The sequence below is a fragment of the Pangasianodon hypophthalmus genome, chromosome 3, assembly GCF_027358585.1.
Source record: "Pangasianodon hypophthalmus isolate fPanHyp1 chromosome 3, fPanHyp1.pri, whole genome shotgun sequence".
Taxonomy (NCBI): Eukaryota; Metazoa; Chordata; class Actinopteri; order Siluriformes; family Pangasiidae; genus Pangasianodon; species Pangasianodon hypophthalmus.
Window position 1 is genome coordinate 4,208,289 of NC_069712.1, and position 23,494 is coordinate 4,231,782.

The 23,494-nt window shown below is 39.9% G+C and overlaps 1 protein-coding gene across 1 annotated transcript in view; it reads right to left on the reverse strand.

Moving 5' to 3' along the window:
• The window catches only part of galntl6 (polypeptide N-acetylgalactosaminyltransferase like 6), a 211,644-nt gene that overhangs the window by 19,623 nt on the left and 168,527 nt on the right, over positions 1-23,494 (reverse strand). Inside the window, exons 8-9 of the mRNA XM_026933253.3 lie at positions 6,632-6,749; positions 3,538-3,645 (exon numbers count right to left, since the gene is read on the reverse strand). Coding sequence (XP_026789054.1) covers positions 3,538-3,645; positions 6,632-6,749 — 226 coding nt within the window. The remainder of the gene's footprint in view (positions 1-3,537; positions 3,646-6,631; positions 6,750-23,494) is intronic.

Here is a 23,494-nt window from a genome sequence, read left to right on the forward strand (position 1 = left end):
TTCAGGGCCCTTGTGTAGATCTGGGCCCTTTGGTTCATTCAGCTCCTCATGTTGTATAGTGGTATGTATGAAGCCTAAAGCTGCAGCACAAGCCATGCTAACGAGGAACACATGCGCATGCAGGGCTAATCATGTCTTTCAAAGACAACAAAACATCAATATAAGGTTTCCTTTTTGGCATCCACATCAAATTATTTGCTTTCTGAAGGCAGAGTATTTTGGAATTTTGTAAAATTGAGTGCAACTGCACAAATAATGGCTGTAAGTAAAACACACAGAATGGTAGGAAGAAGCAAGAACTGAGGCTGGGACTGATTTCTTTCTAGCCCAGATTGTAGATTCATGCAGTCTATTAGTGACAGTCATGTCAGGTGATTACACAAAGGTGACTTGCCCTAGACTGGGCTGTCATTAAATAATATTTTTCATTAAATAATAGTTTAGCATTTCTTTTTTGTATTTGAAGGAAACCTGACATGAACCTGGTAGAGCCTTACGGGCTTTAAACACTTTTAAAATTAAAAATCATGAATGCAGCTGTTTATCTGTCTTTGTGTGTGTGTGTGTGTGTGTGTGTGTGTGTGTGTGTGTGTGTAATAGTTTGCCCAAATTGATCTTATTGTGCCATCGATGAAACCTCATGATTATAATGCATTGCTTAACTCTAATAGTTTCATTGTTTAGATAATAGCTACTGATAGATATTAGACGTTAGCCTCCCCTATTAACATGCTAGTATAAGTCCACACTGGCACACAGTCTTCTGACACTGTATTTCCTTTTTGCTTTTAGGAGAAACATCTTCTCTAGACTACGTATTTTCTACACAAAATCCCAAATTAAGTAAAAAAACAAACAAAAGTCTTTATGCCAGACTTCACTGAACACCTTAGCCTTTTAACTGCCAACAATATTGCTAGGTCTAGTCACATGATGATGTCAATCATTTTGTTCATAAACATTAAATATTTTAGATTTGAATGTTAATTTTTCTTTTTTCTTATAAAGACCTTCAAATTTTTTTTCAGCACAGACAATGAAATCACAATGCCTCCATCAGTTAGTGGCAGAGGCATCTGGATATGTATAAATAATATAGCATCTAAAGCATCTGGATATGTTTTTAAATAATATATAGCATTAATAATATGTTGTAAACAACCTGCAATTACAGTGTTATTGCTGCTATTATACTCAACCATATTTACCTCATTATTTACCCTGTTCCTGCATTGCCTCTTGTCTGCACAGCCACACTGCACTATCTCTGTGTGTGTATTTACAGCTGTCCTTTATTCTGTCCACGTTTATTGTTGTTTTTCCCCGCATATTGTCATGCACATTTTAGAATATGCGTATTTCTGACAGTGTAAAATATATTGCATTATACACTATCAGTATTGGTTTGTATATCGGTCCACTGGCAAGAATGAATTGCTGTATTTCTGTACAGCATATTGCTTGCATATACTGTATGTTGATTGAATCGTGTGGTGCAACAGTGGCGCTGCTGAATCACTGTGACACCTCGTACACACAGACACTTTGACGCTCCGGGATATCCTCTGAATGAGATAGATTTTATTAGCATTCAGAGATAGGAAGTACGAAAAGAAACAGGAGTCTAGTGGAAACCCTGGAACTGAGAGCTACAAAAATAAATCAAGTAAATAAGTAAGAAAGTGGAACTAGTAGTAAAACCTTGTAGTTTACTGTACACTTCAGTAACTGAATAATGACTATACATTTAAACTGAAGTATTAAAAACATAAATAAGTGTATGCACTATCTAAATTAGCATCAACGCAAGGAAAAAAAATAGCATGAATATGGCCTAATTTCTTATTTTCAGATTATTCAGTCTGTTTTGAGATACTTTAACTAATGTCAAGCTTTAAATTGTCTTATTCTATCCTATTCTATAGAAGAACAAGACTATTTCCACCTAGAAATGAGTAAAAATGTCTAGAAATAGGATTAATAATCATATATTTTGTTTACTGTAATCTAATAATAAGAAATACTACATATATATTACTATATTTGAGATATTTTCCATGAGTAAATATTTTAATTCATTTATAAATCTATAATCGGTGTAATATACATCAGTGTACTCACATGTGATCTTATATAGGTGTGTTATATGTTTGAGATACACCCACTGAACAAAACAATGAGTTGCATCCACCAATTGTGCTGTACATATAGTTTGTGCATGTGGCTGAATATAATTTAACAGAAAAGCAGACGGTCAGTTTGATGGTCAGACTCTGAGGTTAGAGATTTGTGCTGCATGTCCAAGCAGAACCCAAAATGAACGCTGCCATGTTCCAGGATGATGACTATAGAGTTAAGAGTTAAGATTTATGTGATTAATCAGAGCAGTGGGATCACCAGACCTCAATCCCATGAAAAACTTCTGGATTATTTGGAACAGCAATCGAATCACTCTATGAAAATGGACAAACTCTCTGAAGACACAGGTGGCATCGTTACCTGACAACATCTGTGCTCTTATTAAAGCATAACTGCATATTATGAAAGAAATGACCTGTGTGATTAATTTTTTTTGTCGCCTTTAAAAAGAAAAGCCCTGATTTACTAAGATCCCAAGTAATGAGTGCTAATTTGGGTGTAATGGGATAAATTGTGCAAGCTAATGTGATGCACTGAAAAATAATTACAGGAATTATATCACGTGCACAGTAAGGGTAGGTTTTGCGTGTGCTGATTGTTATTGAAGGTCACAATGAGGTCAGATCTCTAAGAGTGCTTTCACACTTATTAGTCCAGTTGCTGAGTCTGAATCATGATTCTTTTACTTTGTGAGCTACTTGGTTTGGATTGTTTCCTCATTATAACTAAGCAAACCAAAAAAAAAAAAAAAAAAAGAAAAAACAAAAACATGTAGGCCTGGAAAGCCTTCATTCGTCAGAAATACAAAGATGGAAAAAGGTAAACATAGCTTTTCCAAGATGGCATATAAATAATAAAAATTACCAACGCATGGAAAAGGAACTAAACAAATTACTACATGATTATATAGGTAACTCGTTTAAAATATGTTGCGTATGTCATTTCTGCAGCACTACAGCTCTGTCATTTGGCTCAGTTTAGCAGTGTCTACAACATGACTGACAGGTGGCACAAACAAAAACACAAACAAGCCTTATGGACTGAAACAGGTCTTCTCAGCCACTTAATACACTTGTGCCAAGGTCAGAGATTAAAACTTTATTTTTTATCATTTCTGTATACTTTTCCGTCTTATATGTACTAGTAAGAAACAAAAAAATATTATCTATTACACGTTTAACTTAGATATCTCTCATGGTTTCAGTGTGAAACTAACTCCAGAGGTATTTTTTTTCATAACGTTGTATAACCATCTTTAGCAAGGGTGTCAATAATTATAGATCTGAATGTAAATGCTTTGAAGGAGTTTAGGGACAGAACGAAACCCCGGTGTGGCTCAGTCTTTAGATGGGGTGTGTTTATTTTCAAGATATGAGCACTGTGTGGTGCTGTACTCACTCGGGCCAGGCTCGTTCCTGAGGGCACTTTGTAGGGCACGTACTTCCTGTAGATGTGGCCCACTCTGGAACACGGCACGTCATACATACTGCCTCCACACATCCACACCTGATGGAAACACACACACATACACATTTCTTTCAAGCACTGAAAAGGAGAGAGATGAGTAATACCTGATTTCTCTATCAGCTTTTTTTTTTTTTAGGTCCTTCTCTAAAAGCCAGTGAGTAAGCTTGTTCTACAATCTTCCATAACACTGTTCCACCATGTGTATGTGTCAAAAACAAGCCCCGTCCTCTCTACAGGCTCCAATTACACTCCTACTAGCTGACAGCACAGGAGAGGAGGTGGAAAAAGCCTTTTCCTCTGGCTTAATCTCTACTCATCTGCCTCTCTCCCTCATCTGAACTGCACACAGCGATGAAGCGAGAGAGATTTTCCCTCAAGCGAGAGAGCTTTTCGATGTGTTTCCTATCCAGCATCTTGAAAAAAAAAAAAAAAAAAACTGAGGAAAGACTCTGCATCTGCATTGTGGAAGTGTTGTGGGCATTTGACAGATGGGTCTGAAGGCTCTTCATTTCATCATCTGCCCCCCGCTGTGTGAGAGAGCTGTGCACTGATATCAAACGGCACGCTGCTCTCTCTCTTTCCCGCTGGGGCAGCCGCTTAGCGGTCAGGCACACTTCACACACTCTGAGATGGAACTGTCCTGGACACTGCCACCACCACCACCACGAAATCAAACCTCTCTCCCTTGAGAGTAAACAAGAGAAAGATGAATAATTTTCAGCCAGTAATTCACATGTCGTACAGGGATGAAGTCATGGCTCGGGATATAACAGGATATTATTGGGAGGAATCGTGCAGCATGTTGAAATCCACCCACGTCCGACAGAAGGACGCCGGTTGGATAAAGACAGCTGACCGATATATTGGCTGGCACCAGGCTCAAGCGGTCCAAGTTGGTCCTCACACTGCAGTCACGCTAAAGCTGAATAACAGCGATAACACATTTCTCACTATTCACCGGATTCGTAAACAAGATCTGCAACCTATCTATACATTTTATGACTCAAGTCATGCTGGAAGATGAGCAGCGACAGTAACAATAATAAAAAATAAATATAAAAAAAAATCTGCCAATTTTTATGAAAAAAAGGTTTTAATTTGGTTCCTGAAATATTTTTGCAGTTGCCATGGTTTCCAGACAGCCTGTGTTCCAATCACAAAGTTCAACTGATGGTGCATAGGAGTGGAGCGCCTAATGAAAAAGCAGCCATGGCAGGTATTTTATCTCTGATAAAAGTGAAAAATCCCTCACACGCGTGTCTCTGGTGTCCTGGCCTCACTAATCAAAACCGAATCACCTCAGACGGACAGGAGATCACAGGGTCACATGGACCAATTAGTTTCAGCACTGGCTGGAAACACACCTGTGCTGTAGCCTGTCTTTTTATTTCTGACTGTCTGTGTCCTTTTGGCTGTAACACGCAGGAAGGAAAATGACAAAACTCTGGTGTGCAGACTAACCGCATCTTCACAGAGCTGTCAGAAATGAGAAATGCTCGTGTGGCCGGATGGAAGCAGACGGACCTCATCACGTGCAGTATTGCTTTTAGAGGCTCTCCGTCTCACTGTGGGGCAGAAATGAAGTTAAAAAAAAAACAACAGGAAACTGAAGAAGTACTCGACAGACAGGAGAGTGTTGATGAAAGGCTTCTGAATTGTTCCATTTTTAGCCGGTGTGCCCTGATGGAGTACTGCCCTGTATTTTCTGCCCCTGTAATCAATCCTACAGTGTCAAGACTATTCTTGACCCACTTGAGGTAGCTCGGGTCAAGTGCTTCCAATGCAACGTCTCAACATCTGTATACGCACAAGCCTGAAACTCACTTCAGCACTATTCATGGCTTTGCTCTGTTTGAGCACAACTAAGGCAGCATAAAATCGCTGTGAGAACACTGTGTCCATTTACAATTTAACAGAATAGCATTTAATAAAATATCTACTCAGTGAAAGAAAATTCAATTAGATTTAATTTATAGCGCTTTTAACATTGTCATTAAGCAGCTTTACGGAAATCCAGGTGTAGATTTAGATCCATAATGAAAAAAACCAGAGGAGACATTGGCACAAAAACACTTCCAGAGACGACACAAGGAAGAAAGCTTGACTCAAAAGGGAAGCCGTCCTCTTCTGGATGACAGCGGATAGTGGGATTAGAAATCATTACAGTATACAGGAGGAGAAGAGTAAAGACAAACAGTACTGAGGGTGATGTTCAGTATGAGCACATTGTGATTAAGAGTCCTGGGTTAGTCTTTATGATTACAGCAGCAGCTCTTAGGTACAAATCGACAATATTCAGCTGAGATTAAACACCGAAGCAGGGCTAAGTCTTGGGCAAAAACTGTTTTTGGGAAGTGTAAATCTATACTGTATGCACATGGAAACATCCACAGCAGCAGAAAGTGAGTCACGTGCAGAAGAAGAGCATCCGCTTTGCTTTTGAACTAGCACATACGTATGTTTTACATTTTGAGTTTCAAAGCAGCTAGCTTCGGCTAAAATCACTGACTGCACCTTTAAAGCTTATTCCAGACTTTGTAAATGTTGGTCATAACGTGTGTGTATTTTTGCATGCAGGTACAAAAAAAAAAGTGTGTGGAAAAGTTTCAAGCTGTCACAATCATGCATGTCACAGAGTGGGAATAAAATTTCAACAATCCAAATAATTATCAATTAAGCATAGAATAACACACTCGGGGTGTGCTCTTATAATAAAATAATCACTGACAGGGTGGTGTGATGAAGTGAAGTGTGAAGTTGATTATTTTCCTGTGATAGCACATCTTAAAATGTTTTATACTTACTATATGGTGTTATGCTGCATGCCATTATAGTAAATTAATCAGCACCTTCTGACCAATCAGAATCCAGAATTCAACAGCGCTGTGGTGTATCAGTTATATCAATTGTGTGTGTGTGTGTGAATGTATGAGCTGTGCAGTCGCATTTCTGGTCCCAAAAATGCAAAAATGATGTGTGTATGTGTGTGTGTGTGCGTATGGATTTGTCCCTCAGACTCTCTCACCTTGAAGGAAATCTCATACTGCTCTCCTCCCCAGATCTCCAGGCCCGTATCGTAGCCTCCCAGCTCCCAGAACCACTGACGGTTCACAGCGAACAGACCTCCGGCCATCACTGGAGACCTGGACAGATGAAGAGAGGACCAACTTGTTCACTACTCTCTCTCGCTCTCTCTCTCACCCACACACCTTATAACGCATTTATAAGTATAGATTCTGCCGAAGCTCAAGGTGAGTTCAGCTAGACGGAGGAATTCTCCTGAAGGTCATTGAGAGGGATAGAGACATTGTATGGAAGAAGAAAAAGTCAGCACATTTCTGAGGAATTCAGTAGCTTCAGACTGCTGAGGTAGTCAACTTTGCTCCCTCAGCAGAGTTTATAGATGGATAAAGATTCACAAAATACTGAACTAAAATGGTGTTATTGTGTAAGTGTCTTGCACCATGTACACAACATAAAAACTGGAAAAAATCTCTCTCTCTCTCTCTCTCTTTTCAGGCCCTTTAAATGTCAGAAAAGCTGCAGACTTACTGCTTTTTTTTTAAATTACCCTATATGCTTAGTTATGTGCATTCACAAATCTCTAACTAACGTAGCTTAGCTTGCTTGTTCTGGAGCGCCCTCGATCTATGTTCACCGTGTCATTATGAGTACAAGGTCAGCACATTCCCACATTCATGGGTTAAATAAACAAATGATAATTCAGAGTCATAATTAAATTAAGTATAATGTTAGCAATAAAATGTGTGAACATTTTACTCTTCACCCCAGGCTGCAAAAACTTCAATTTGAAGTTTAACGGATGAAATGAAATGCGTATGTCAGCATGTAAAGTGAAATGTTAATGGCAATGTACAAAAATGTCAGTGTTAATGTTAAAGCATTTTGAGTAGCAGACAGTATATCAAATCTAATACTGAACTGAAAATCTATTCAATTTGACACTTGGTTGGTTTATGAAAATGTGTAGTGCACACACACACACACACACACACACATATATAAATATATATATTTATATATATATATGCACACACATACTATACGGCCAAAATTATGTGGACAACTGACCATCACATCCATATGCGGTTCTTCCCCAAACTGTTGCCACAAATTTGGAGGCACAGGATTGTATAGAATGTCTCTGTGTGCTGTAGCATTACAATTTCCTTTCACTGGAACTAAAACTCTCAAACCTGTTCCAGCATGACGATGCCCCTGTACACAAAGCGAGCTCCATGAAGACATGGTGTGTGAAGGTTGGAGTGGAAGAACTCGAGTGGAAGAACTCGAGTGTCCTGCACAGAACCCTGACCTCAACCCCACTGAACACCTTTTGGGATGAACTGGAACACCGACTGCACCCCAGACCTCCTCACCAACATCAGCGCCTGATCTCACTAATGCTCTTGTAGCTCGAAAATCTAGTGGGAAGCCTTCCTAAGAGAGAGTAGGTTATTATATATTACAGCAATGGGGGGACTATATCTGAAATGGGATGTTCAACAAGCACATATGGGTGTGATGGTCAGATGTCCACAAACTTTTGACTGTATATATACAGTAGATTGGAATTGGAGCCACTGTACTAGGGAATCTAACTGAATACGTTATTTGGATTGAACAGATAATGTGTTGTAAATACAGAGACGATTAAGAGGAGCACTATTAGTTTCAGAAAGGTTCACAAGGTGTCTGGTTGACTAAAGTTTTCCATCAGAACTGGGATCCTGTGGGTAATCCTTAGTAACTCCCTTAGTAACTCCCTGGCCAGGGTTGTGGTAGTTTAAATTAGGTTACTAGTTTGTTTATATTTTGGGAAATACAGTGAAGGCTCATCTGACACTCTGTACAATGGGTCAGGATGAACATATGTAAGGAAGCAGAGCACAAACACAGCTTGATGCACTCACCAAAATGCATTTGACATTAACGTTCATTTACTAAAGCTGTAGGACCACTTTTGCGCTCCATGTGATTAATTAATTAATCAAAAGCCTCTGGTGGAAAAGATAGAAATGGGCAACCAGAAAGCTGTCAAACATCTTGAGACTAAAGAGGAAATGCAAGATAAAGGTGTTAATAAATGAAGTTCTTATTCAATAAGCACTCTCGTGTCAGAACAGGTAATTAATACGGCTGATATGACAGCTCAGTACGTACGGGTTTTAATGAAAAGACTGCTGTTAACAGAACAAGCTGCTGTATAGACGTGTGTAATTAAACTGCATTCCATTTTTCTTGTGGTTAACTATGGCTTCTATGGCTTTAGAAATTCAGTAATGTTTATAAAAGTGCTGAATTCCTTTGCTAGATGTGAATAAATACTGTAAATGGATGTATTCAAATGAGCAAAGTTGCCAGATCTGTGGCTATATACAAGCACTGTTAATATTAAAACCTAAAATGGTATCTAATCTAAAAAAAGTGCTGGCAGTTTAAAAATAGCCTAATTGCTAGGTGAAAGCCATGCACCTGGCAACACAGCCTACACAGCTCTGAGCAACATGCATGCTGTTAAATAAATAAAAAAAAAAGGCTGCCTATAATAAAAGTTTAGTATGACAAACACAAATTGTAATCAATCACACGCACGTATGAGGAAGAGAAATATACGTATGTCATGTGTTGCCTCATGCATGGTGCTCTTGAGGCTTGTACACCAGCTTTGTGCAAAACACACAAGGTTTTTAGCACAGAATGCAGCCTAATTATGCAGAAAAAACACAAGGAAATAACAGCACTTCAGGTTTACTGTGCCTGCCCCCCTCCACCTCATCCATCAATGGAAAGGGACGAGTACAGGAGCACTGCTGAGCAGATTAGCTGGGTAGTGGACCAATCTTTCCACTGATTATGTACTGCTTTAATGATCTTCTTTTTTGAGAATTTGATGAAGCTTTGCTAAAGTAATACAAAAACAGAAACTAGGAAGAAAAGACCAAAGATACTGCATGCCTACTGCTCTCCTGATCAGATTTGCTTCTAAAATGTAGCACATTTGAACTTTCCATCTGAGTGCTATGTCTACAAATTTGCATTTATGTAGTTGTCTGTTTAAAAAAAAAAACACTGAAGTCTATTATGTGAGAATAATTTCAGAGCCATTTCACTAGGCATGCATTAGTACTGATCCTGGTATCGATTATACATTCAATACCGAGCTCATTTACTTGTAAAAAATGCTTCGATACCAGCACGGCATACCCCGTGATACTACATGACATAAGCCTTTCAGACATTGTTGCAGTAATGAACAGACAACAGGAAATGACGCTGACCTGGAGGTATTATGTCAAGAGGAGGAACTACTGCATTTATAACTTATAAAACACCCTGAACAAAAAACCTAGCAGTAGGAGGTCAGCACACAGCAGCAACCAACACTGCAGCAAGTGATGGCTAGTTGAGAAAAAAATTCTACAGATGATGCTAAGTGAGTGAAAGTAAGAGCTCTTACCCAGTACGTTGTTCTTGACAATCAGCCACTTTCGGTCATTGACCACGAGAATTCTGGTGCAATAGAGGCAATGAAACATACTTTACTTTTCCAAATTGTACCAAAACTCACCACAATTCTACTCAATCCAAGGTACCTAGTGTAGATAATGCCTGAACACACATGTGTGTGCTTTTCATGGCCAATATTTAAACCAGGAAACATAAACTGAGCTAAATAACATGTTCTGTGACACTCCTGATTGATTTATAGTAAGCATGTTACTCATTTCAGTATCAGTATCGTATCTGTATTGAAGAATACCAAAAAACATGTACTTGTGCTTGTAGACGTTCTAAAGAAATGTAATCGGTGGATTCTTATATTTCCCTATGAAAGAATTCTGGATTGGAAACGGAAAGGTGGAGTGGTGGAGTGACTTGTGCTTCCCAGCAAATAAGTCAGCAGGGTGAACAGAGATTAATGCAGACCAGAGCATTCCAAGGTTAAATAGGTGACATTATAACATGCGGTTCCTCTGTCTTACTCTTTCTCTCCATGTCACTCTATCTCTCTTGCACTTTTTAATCAATCAAAAATAGTCCCCCTGTGTGATGTAGCTCAAAGAAATTAAATGTAAGGCGAAAATTAAAGAGCAACAAACACAAGAGAGAGAGGCAATAAACAAGAAATTGTGAAAATGGCGTCTCCACAAAGACAGCCAAACAGGATGGACAGGACGGCGCCAAAATCAATTTGCTCTCATGTAATACCCATCGCTCTGCTTCCCTCCAATTTAATAAGGCACTGAAATATAGCAGTCGACTCAATTAAGCCTGCTAATGAAGGAGCAAACACTTCTCTGGCGAAACGTTCCGAGCATTTTTCCCCCCTTCCAGCACTCATGCCAATAAGAGGAGACGCAGAAGTGGAAGCGGATTTGGGGGAGCTTTGTAAAGCGAGGCGTGGAGGGAAGCTCGGTGCCAGTTTTTTTGGCTCTGGGAGCGTGTTTGATCAGCTAAGCTTCTGGACACCACGTTTGTCTTGCGTGCGAGGAGATGCAGGATAGCGCAGAGGCAGCATGGAGGTGGAAACAGCAAGTACCATCACTTACTAGGGATGGAGCAACAGTACATGTTTTTGGTATTCGTTGATGCTGATACTGAAATCAGTAACCAGATTAGTATTAATCAATCAGGGATGTCACAGAACGTTATTCATCCCTGTTGATGTTTTCCTGGTTTAAACAATGGCCATGAAAAGCACACACGTGTGTTTATGCATTTAGGCTACAAGGCTAACGCTTTATAATGTTAGTGCGTTGATTTTAAACGAAGTGCATTAGCTAGCTCTATTAGTTAGCTTGGATAGAGTAGAGTTGTAGTGGGGAAAAGTGGGTTTCGTTTCACTTTCACTTTTCACTCTCGTTGTAAACGACTGAAAGTGAAGAACAACGTACTGGCTAAGAGCTGCTGTGCTGCTAGCGATGAACTGCTGAGTTATAGGTTTAAGAAGTTTTATCAGGTTACTTTTATTATAGGAAGATGATGTAGTTCCTCTTGATATTTTCTCAGAGCACAGCCTGTAGTCTGCTTTGCTTTGACTGAACACCGTCATTTCATGTTCAGTAGTATGGCAACATACACAAGGCTTAAGGCACATAGTATCACATCGGATGTTATCTAAACTTCTTTTTACGAGCAAATGAGGATGGTTTTGGACCGATACCAGTTATAGGTATTAATACATCCCTAGAGATAACAGAGCATTTTGACTTCTTTCAAATAAAGGAATTGATATTAAGGCGAACATTTCTGCTGGAAAACTGAGACTCCATTGATTCTGGACCTTCGGGAATAAGCCGAGTGTAGATGAGTAAATCTGAACTGATGATTAAAGTGGTGCAGCAAAACTACCACTTATAACTTCTACAAAACCCTGAATCCTAGAGGGGAAAAAAATCTTAATTACCCAAACTCAAGTACGGTTAATGATGCAATCAGCAAAGTGGGCGGGGCTGTGAACCCAGCGCTGCGTGATTGGAGTAGCAGATCGGCATGTGCTTTGTTTCCAGGGAGATCTGATGAGGCGTTGAGCTCGCTCGAGTCCTTGAGGGAATTCGAGAGCTCTACATTGCGTTCTCGTGTGTGCCTGCGGTACGCCGAGGGCCATCGAGTGTGTGTGCGTGTGTTATCAGCGCCTGTCAATCTCTGCCGTGCGCAGCGGCGAGAAGAGCTGCTCGTTTCATGGCCCGGCTCTCGCGTGTCCGAGCTTGAGGAGAATGTGAGCTAAATAAGGCGGCGTGTGAAAAAGCAGCAGTGCTTGTATTGATTGGTTAATTAGACAGAAATCTGCAGGGAGCGTGTAGCTCGATGGGAGGTGTGTGTTTGTGCATATGTGTGTGTGTATGTGTGTGTGTGTGTGTGTGTGTGTGAGAGAGAGTGAGGGGAGGAGGACAGGCTGCTGAATGAAGCGCTGCAGCCTCTGATTGCGGGTGTTCTGCATCAGTGGAGCATGAACTCGGGTCAAAATCCCTCACCACCCTGATGTGAATATGACAAGGTGAACTAGTTTCTGTTAGAAACCTAAACAGACAACAGGCGATAAATCTCACACACGCACACACACACACACACACACACACACACACACACACACACAAACACACACACACATTGCTCTTTTACCATCAGAGCTAACTGATTAATTCAGCTCTAAAGCAGAAGTGACCAAGCAAGACACACATCTTATCACTGTGTGTGTTCAGAGGAATGGACACCCAAACACCAGGCATGAGAGACAGAGAGAGAGAGAGAGAGAGAGAGAGAGACTCAATGACCTCTGACTTCCTAACAGTAATTACCGTACAGGAGTGTGTGCACATTTTTAATGGATCTTTGCAACTGAAAGATATCAGCACCATTTATTTCTCCTAAATGATCAATCCAGAGAGCCAGATAATAGCACCTTCCCATGATATTAATTCAAATTATTTGCAGGGATGACATTTCCAGTGACTTGTGAGATGCTAGCGCTTAGATGAGGCTTGGCATTTAGGCAAACTCCGAGCTTGGCTAATGAAAAGCACTGCTGCGTTGTTCTGTGTGGATATGCCACGTTAATATAAAGCAGCTCCTCAGACGGTTAGACAAACGCACCAGCCTGTTATCAGAGATCTGGTTCATTTCTGCAGAAAGAGGAAAGCTCACAGAAAAGTAACTCTAATGAGCTCAAAAGTGTTGAAAAGTTCAGCAAATTTACTCCTGTGTTTAGGAGAGAGAGAGAGACAGAGAGAGAGAGAGAGAGAGAGACTGGCTGTGTTTCCTATATGTTCCTATAGCACATGAGGTTTTACACCTTCACCCCTCGCCTCTTTCACCAGTCCTGCCAATCCTCAGTACCGCCTCCCTCGAATCTGTTTCAGATAGGGAGTAGAACAAAAAATTGTCACTTTTCTCCTTCATGTAAGAGCCCATAATAATCAATACAAGTCTTTACACCAGACAAAGAAAAAAGATTTTTTGGCTTCTATTCTTCTGCCAACTCTTTACTAATAAACTTACCGTATTTGTTCAATAAAACATTCCGTGATCATTACTTTCAAAACTGCATTACAATTTCAAATAATTTACAATTCTCTAATAAATAACTTTTTTATCATTTCTTCATTCATCTTCATCCATGCATTATCCTGGACCCAGTGCCTACACTGCAAAAAAATGGCATCTTAGTAAGTGAAGAGAAGGAAAAGGAGGAAAAGATGTCAAAGCTATTGCAAGAGAATGCAAAAATTATTGCAGGGTAACCCTCAACTATTGGACTGGAACACAAAAAATGCTGCTAGATAACACAAAATTGCGAGGGAGTGCAAGACTATGTGAGATAACACTAAATTAATATGAGGTAACAGTAAACAATTGCGAAGCAATATAGAACACTAAACTATTGAGAGACAACACTAAACTTTTGAGAGGGAATGAAAAACTATCACGAGGGAACACAAAACTATTGTGAGGTAACCCTAAATTATTGCTAGGGAACAACAAACAATTGCGAGGTAACAATAGCAAAAGTACAATGGGGTCCAAAAGTCTGACAGCACTAGTGAATATGCTTCTATTTTCCATTCTTTTCTAATTTAATACAACAATTTTCATTACAAATGATATTACTGACAACAACTTGACTGAAAAGTAGAATCTTAGAAATATTTACATGAATTTCTGAATATTTGGTTCGTCCCCTTTTTGCTTTAATGACAGTGAGCACTCGAGCATGCATGAACTCCACAAGTTTGTACAAAAACTTATGATCCATTTTAGATCAGATCCATCGGAGTGTTGTCTGATCACATACTTCAGTAGAAGAGATTAGACATGAGGAAAATCCGACCTTTTGTACAAAGCAGTCAATATCACACGTTTATTTACATTTAAATAGGGACCTAGAAATAGTGCAGATTCTTGAATATTAAATATGCAAGATACTGATCATTTACTTGCTTTGTTTTAAATATTTCAACATTCTAAACCCTTCTGTTTATTTCCAATTTTAAATAAAAAAAAAAAAATCCCAAATTTTCAATGTGGTCTCAGACTTTTGGACCCCACTGTATCTAAAAGTAAAGAAATCTCATCGTGACACTTTAAGGGCTCAGTAAAATTGTCTTGTTCTTTTGGCAGATAATATTTTAAATTTTAAGTATTTATTTCTAGAAAATTATCTGGAAACAGAATTAGAACATTTAAAGCCTGAAATGAGTAAAAAGGTCTACAAACAGGATGAATAATCTTATATTTGACTGAAACTAATCTCATAATAAGAAATATTACATAAATTTATCCATATTGAAGATCTTTTCACTTGCTAAGATATCATTTTTTTGCAGTGTGGCAGGAATAACCTCTGGATGAGATGCCAGTCCAGCGCAGGGCATCATGGGAGGTGGGAGGAAACCAGAGAACCCAGAGGAAACCCTCACGGAGAACAAGTGTAACTCCACACAGACAGTAACCTGAGCTCAGGATCAAACTCTGGAGCAGTGAGTTGGCAGCGCTATCACCTCATAATTGCTTTGGAAATATTTCATGCCAATACAGCCCATTAAACTGAGAGAGAGAGAGAGAGAGAGAGAGAGAGAGAGATAAACGTGTTATGGTGCAGGTTACAGGTTAGTGTGTTGCTTGTCTCACTGTGTCCTTGTGTTTGCGTGTTTGTGCTATGCAGTGCGGCCAGCTTTCCATTAAAACTTCTCTTTACTTCTAGCCTGGACTAATACAATTAATCACACGCTCACTGGACAGAGAGAGAGAGAGAGAGAGAGAGAGAGAGAGAGAGAGAGGGAGCACCTCACAACCCGTCACCATCTATCCTCAGGCTGTCCACACACATTCACAACATGTCCAATAGTGGCTGCTAAACAATCAGGGGGTTCTAGGCTGCCTCTCTCTCTCTCTCTCTCTCTCTTTTCTCTCTCTGTCCATCACTCTCTTCCTCTCACTCCATCATCGTAAAACAGCCTGCCACACAGATGCCACTCACAATCTGCATTCGAGACTAAGCTTCTGAAATCCAATTAACTTTCCCACAAATGCAACATTTATGAAGCTTAAATGTCTTTGAAGAATGAAGGGGACATGCGAGCGAGGGACTCTCTCTCCCTCTCTCTCTCTTTCTATCTCTCTGTTTTTCCTCTTCCATTTCCATAAATATGAACCGCTCTATTTGCTCCAGTCTTGGGCAAATTCAGCAGGAAGATTTCCATTCCCACTATGAAAGAGCTCCATTTGGCGAGGTCCAATCTCCGGAGAACGAGGGGAGGGAACGGGAGGACTGGAATAATCGATGCTTTCTCCGTCCTGCTCCAGAGTTCTGTATTAAATGGTTAAAGTCGCCCGTAGCTGGGGGATTAGGTGGAGATTTGTGGCAGGAAGTCATTTGCATTGCACATCCATACAGCCAAGGTCAGCATGTGCTGAAGAAGGACAGGGAGGGAAAGGTAGAAAGAGTGACCAAAAAAAACCACAAGAAAGACAAAAATGTACACTCTGACACACTAATGAGTCAAAATGTTCCTGCTGTCATTCATCTTTTTTTTCCTATAATCCCTTTACGCATGCCGAGAGAAACTTTATGCATGTGCATGCAACTAGATTTCTGGGTACACAAACAGACAAGGGCACTTACAGCCTATGAATCACCACTAAAGCGCATACACACACGCACACACACATACACACACACACACCACACATCCATTATTCATCTGCCTCACAGCCACAAAGGCCCTGTTTTGGAGTGACCTTATTAATCAACAAATGACCAATAAAGCCGGTGGAAAGTGGGAAATGGGTTTGGGCTGTAATCCCGTCCTCTGTGCGCCTCATTACAATGGTCGAGCTGGTTATGATGCAGAGCGACGGGGATTTCTTTTGTCTCTTCAGAGGAGGTGATGTGAGGAAAATGATGAGTGTTATTACCCCAGGGCTGATGTTATTACCCCAGCTAAGGATGGGAGCGCAGCAGGAAGCAGATGGGGAGTTTAATACGATGCAAGACTGAAGCTGAAGCTTGTTAGAGAGCAGACATTAATACCTCTACACCTGACCTCTTTTCTCATCCCTTTTTCCTCCATTTTCCTCTGCACAAATGAGCGCTGATCCAGATAGAAGCACCTCTTTCATCTTGTAACAGCCGGTAAGATCTGTATTAGTGTGTTTCCCACATGACGAGGTAGGCCCGGTGCTCACACTTCCACAAAGACAGACCCGTGATGAAGCTTGTTAGCAGACAGAGCTTGTTACTCTTTCTCTGGATCACAAAGCTTTTTTTTCTTAAAAAAAATTTCTTACTTCTTTTCATTTTCATCTATCATACAAACACTGCTGTAAATACGTATACAGTTCCTATACTTCTATCTCTTTCACCCAGTGCTCAAGAGTCAGAAAGAATTGATATGTATATATACCACGGTGAGATTGAATGCTCGAATCTGACTGGTCAGAGAGTGTGCATTATTTTCGTATAACAGCAGAGGTAGTTCCAGCTGTAACATGAATAACAGGTTAATATTAATTCGCTCATTCAAATACGTCATTGATTCTATAGTAAAAGCTCTCATACACAGAGATTTGGCCAATCGGAAGCTCCAAATAATCTCAGATATGTTGTGGTTAAAATCGTTGGTGTGGTGAAGTTTTTGGTTAGGAGACATTTATTTAACATTTATGGAAGGAGTCTTGGCAATTCCACCGGAAGCACCTTTAACGGGACTGTTATAAAGTGGGTGTGGCTTCTTCGGGATCTAGTTCTGACTGAACATTTGGCTATATTGTGTCCGAAATGTCACTTACACTATATTAATTTCATGTGTATAGAACTGTTGTATAAAAGCGATATCGCATGAGCAAGAGTGCGGTTATCCTGATTATCGGCAACGGCGCCTGGCTAGCTCAGCTGGTACAGCATGGGACTCTTGATCTCAGGATCACGGGTTTGAGCACCATGCTGGGCGCCACTGGGGGTGCACAGGCTAGTGCACTCTCAGTGCCGGTCCCAAGCCCAGATAAATGGCGAGGGCTGTGTCAGGAAGGGCATCTGGCGTAAAACCTATGCCAAATCAACATGCGGGCAATGGAAGGTGATCCACTGTGGCGACCTCTAGCAGGAACAGCTGAAACAACAACAACAACTACTGATTTGTCTTTCGGAGATTCCACAACATTAATTCTAACTATAAACCATGTCGTTAACTAATAAATTAAACATTATAATCGTTGGCAAATTTTGGAAATAAGTCCTTACTTTGATGATCATCATCATCCACATCAGCCTCTGTTTCATCACCTGAGGTAAAAGTCTCTTATGACGGTTAACCACGAGCCACATCGCTGTCTCTTCACTCCACTGATCTCTGTTCACGCTAACATCAGTGTGGAAACAATCACTGATTCATTCAGTGCGTTTTAATCATTTTATTATTAGGCCATTTTAACACTTTGAGTGTGTAAGCACTCTTCTCTGTTTTGATGATCATGATGTGACGATGGAGGTGCATCGCAAACGTTTTAACATTTTACAGCCGTTATCTGATCACAAACTAAACTGATGTTCATTTCATAAAGCTCTCCAACAACTTGATCAAAACGTGACGTTCACTGTGTGAGGAAATCACACTTGTTTAGCGAGGTTTTAAACATTTCTAAACACACTGACTAATTTTAATGCTGTGTTTGTTAAACTGGCAGGCAGATGCTAGCCTACATAACATCATTTTCATGTCATTCTGCTAAAATATATTTATATTTTCTTAAAGTAGAGTCTCTAAGAAGTACTTTACTGACAGAAAAACTCTGAAATTATTTGATCAATTATTTTGATCAAAACCTGTTTTTTTTCATCATTTTTGGTTGTTTTCCAGAATTAATTCATAGTGACATCCAACGGGTTTTCCCCGCCTGCCACATATATAAGTGTACGGATTCTTTTATTTTCGATAATATACTGATATTAAAGCTCTGAACACTGGCTGATATCTGATACTGATCTAACATCATTATAGTAACTGAACGACTCTTTACAAGCGTCCACAAATGGTGTGAAATGTCACAAATGTGATGGAGATACGCATTAAGATAAATTGTTCCCTGTGTTCATGTGCAAGAACTGTGCCGTGAATCAGTTCAGAAAATCTGATCTTAGCAGCATCTTTAGATCTTGCTAATATAAAGCTTAACATGAAGGTTTCTAATGAGAAAACTCTTCTGATTTCAACAAAACTGTTGATCTAGGCTGAAGGTAAAATTTCAGGATCAGTTGTTTACATGTAGAGAAATTGATTAGAAAGATAAAGCAGGGTTAACTGCTTTCCTTCTTCAAATTCAGACTCTCATATCCAGTGCGTATATAAAATATTATCAGCTCCAGGTGGCGTTGTGGAGGCTATGATAGCTGGGTTCATGGCTTCAGATTAGACCCGAGAGAGGACAGAAGTTTTAAAAAGCTCTGTTCTGGCTGTGACGGTGAAGGAAAAGGTCAGATGTCTGGAGTTATTTCTGAAATCCACTACACAAAAAAGTGTGTGTGAATGCACAGGGGAAAGAGGTTTGTGTGGGACATTTTTCAGCACTGATTCATTCTGAAAAGGAAAGAGAGGGAGAGATAGAGATAGCGCGATGAGCTGAGGTTGGTTTTGTGTGTGCACGTGTGTGTGTGTGTGTGTGTGTGTGTGCATGAGCGAGTGAGTGTGTTAACTGCTGCTACATGCTGTGCCATACAGGCAGCCTGGTGTGAGACAAAAGGGAGAGACTGTGAGGACATCCATTTCTCTCTCTTGCTCTCTTTCTCATCCGTGAGCTCCTCCTTTACGTCCCGCTGATTCTTGCTCATATCCATTTTTCTCCTCCGGGCCATAATGAGCAACATCTCCAGCTATTCAGCCACCATTATTGTGCCTATGAAGAATAGGACTCTCTATATTGATTTTGTGTTTTCCCTTGGTGTCCATTTTTCTCCCGCTTGCTCTTTGCACAAAAACGACTGAAACGCAGTGAACCGCAGAAACCTTCGCCGCTGGTAAAGGTGAATCTGTGTGCGCTTAATTGATTATCCTGCATAACACATTGTGAGTTCAAGCTTAAAATAATTAAAGAAGGCCCAGTTTTAATGGTCTCTCATCAGCATGGCTAAATCACAAACATGCGGGCTTCCATCATAATTAGCACTTTTTATTCCGAGCTTCAAAGCAACTGTGTTTCCACAAGAAAAAAAAGGCTTTTACGCTATTTCCTAGTAATCGAGCTAATTGGACTACACTTATTACTGCTTTTCATGAGCCAAGAGTGACAGATGGAGACGGAACCCAAAGAGTAGTTAACAATTTGTGAAGCTCTGAGCACCACTCTATCTCGGAGAATGGTGGTCCCATAGCTGGAGACGTGATTCAGGGATGAGAAGATGAATAGGAAGAGAAGAGAGGAAGTATTTTATCTCTTTTACAGGCTTGCTTGTTCCTTCAGGGTTTGGAGACGAGACAGTGCAAAAATGATGTCTTACCAAGTGTAAATATCGTAAATCTTGGACAGAAATGTGATATTTATCTCTTTTTATGTGATATGCTTTCCCACCTGAAGCATAAACTCTTATCTCACCTCTAACACACTCACACTAGCTGTGCAAATCACACGCATGTACAAATCTGGACCAATTGTTCACACTGAGAGAAAGAACAAGAACAAATAGTACAGTTGGCTATACTGTATATCTGTGTCCATCTGGGATTGTTATTGTGGCTGAATTCTCATCTTTAAAATATATTTCAGCAAAATGACATGGAAATATTTTTATATACCATTTAACCATTCCTTGTCTGTTTTCTGGCAGAGATCATATTGTGTAAGGAGCCAGTTTAACAAACGCAGAGGTCTGATGAAAGACGTCTACAATCTCGCTAACTACGTGCGATTTCCTCACACACTGAATGTCACGCTTTGATCAAGCTGTTGAATAGCTATGGACTGCAGTGAAACTGACATAAGCTCAGTTTGTAATCAGACATCGGCTCACAAAATGACCCCTGTGTCACATTTGGAATGAAATGTTTAAATCTGATTTTAAAATGCAAGAACGTTACTTCTGATTGAGATTCGTGTAAAAGAGAAACATCGTGTATTTCAGGAAATCTTGTAGCTTTCAGAAATAAATGTCAACATTTGACGATGGGAAGGGTTTTCCCCAGGGTGCGACACATATTTCCAGAACAAGTGGAATGAAGTGTGGATTGATTAACCTGTCCCATAATGCACCAGGGAACAGAAGGAACAGGGCTCTTCACCCATAACGGCCAGAGCTGACATGGTTTCCAATACCAGCTGTCGAATGTACGTTTGTGGAGCTGTTTCTGTCTCTGTCTTAACACTGGAACTGTTAATGAGCTGTGCATTACAATGAACACACACACACACACACACACACACACACACACACACAGCAAACACTGCTGGTTAAATGAACAAACTCACGCCATGGAGCACAGTGGCCTACATCACATGGATTTTGATGTAACTTTCATAATTTACTATAATTCAATTTTCATCCACGATCCTTGTTGAAGTTTTTCACAGTAATGATTCAGAAACATATTTTCGATTCTTTCAACTCCAGGAAGTCACACCACAACCCACTGGAGCATCTTATTCAGAAGTAGAGCTGGGCAAAATAAATAAAATAAAATAAAATAAATTATATCACAATACAGTCAGTCAGCTCTGATCATCTCAGTCAGCTCAGATCACAGTCACAGAGTGTCTATGTGTATGTTGGTGAAAATGTGTAAAAATCTAGAGCAACACCGCAACACACACACACACACACACACACACACAAAGATGATTTCCTGTACACTTCATACACTCCTACAAAATTAATCCATAGCTTACTGCCTGGTGTGGGCTGAACAGCTGGAGGAAATGTGTTGGGGTGTGATAGAGGACAAAGAGCACTCACACACACACACACACACACACACACAGTGATACAGGTGGACAGGTAAAGAAAAAAAAAAACCAACAAAAAAAACAAAAGAAAAAGATACTGTCTGCAGTATCTCTATCTCTCACAGAAGAATCTCTTGATTTGAGACGCAGCTCATGACAACAATCACAACGACTGCTGAAGGTTTTAAAGAGAAACAGAGTTTGTCAGTGTGTTTAACATCACTGTGCATAGAATCACTAATTTTACAGTTGGACTTGACAGACGGGTGTTTTGTCGCCGGCGTGCCATCCAGTGGATGTCGCTTTTAAATCTTAATACACACAAGTGCACAAGATACAAAGCGAGTGTGTGAACAATAATACCGCTCGCAATACAGCTGCTTCTGCATGCACATGCAAAATCATGGGTGACGTAAACAATAAACCAGGCTTCTCTGCTTCATGTCAGGCCATATCACACAACCCCGGCGTGGATTAGTTTCCTTTAACAACACAACAATTATGTTACACATACAGTAGGTATGTTACTGACATAATAAAATACTCAAATGCTACAGTAGTCCTATATTATAAATCTGGAATTTAAAAAAAAAAGTAAGGTGGTCAAGGCTTGGAGTTGCAGGAAATTCATAACGTCCATTTGGGGTCGTTTAGCCAAAAAGTTCGGGAAGCCCTGTGCTACACTACCATGCAACTGTGTCTCACAGCAGCATTTTAAAGCGTAGATAATGACTCGCATAATGAGTCACCCTGCTGTCAGAACAGCACTGACTCTCAGTGTACTGATCACTCCCCGGCTCTTACTCATGACCACCAACACACTCACGTGCCCAGTGTTATACTAACACTCACCACCTGCTACACACCAGCACACTCCTGAATGCATGCTTTTACACGTGTGTACACATTCTAATACACTGTAATCTGTTTCTTTTATATAATCTCAACATAAACTGTATACCTACAGTGGATATAAAAAGTCTACACACCCTTTGTGGGTTTTTTTGTGATTTTGATCATCATAAGGAACAAATATTCTGTATCTGATATCCACTATTCTATCCATTATACTATATCTATCTATCTATCTGTCCGTCCGTCCGTCCGTCCGTCTTTACCTATTTAGATGTAGTAAGATTAACTATATGTTATAGTTTGATTCCTCCTTTATATACTGTAATGTGCTGTGTAAGTATGTATGTCATTCTTCTCCTGTCTATTAGCATCTTTTCAAAATTAATAAAAAAAAACACCCCACAAAATAAATAGATAAATATATCCTGATTTCCCTGTGCTCGTCTTTGTTTTGGTTCATGTTTCACTCGACCCCGGGCCCTGTCACTGGTTTGTTGCCTGGTTGTCTTCACCTGTTCTGTGCAGGGGTTGGGGAAATAATCGTATGTATAATGCATCACGATGTTTTCTTGAAAGATTCTGCATTGGTTATAATCAAAAATCGATTATTAAGAACACAATTTTTCACAGATTTTTAAAGTTTTTCTTTTTTAATGTGGCTGATTCCAGAAGCTGCGTAGCTCTGCATCTACATGGTTTCATTTACTTTCAAAATGCGAAAGAGGGAGAGATGTCATCAGAGAAGAAGTCAAACTAAAGAAGTCAAACTAGTGCCTGCTTTTGTAAAAGCTGACATTTGGGAGCATGTGAGGCTAGAGGTAAAGAAAAGAGCTTTGCGGTTTGTAAGATACGCCAAGATTAAATACTTTCATTTAAACACATCCAATATGAGCAACCGCATCAGGCATTTCTTCCCGGAGCTAGCTTTAGCAGAAAAAAACTGTTCTGGCTAACCAGAGAACCCTTGAATAGACACTTGTATTAATGTTGGCACCCGAGTATCATAGGGCAAAAAAGATAATTAAATCTAGCTCAACATTTATCACTAAGGATCTGTGCCTTTGCTCAGTTGAAGTCCAAG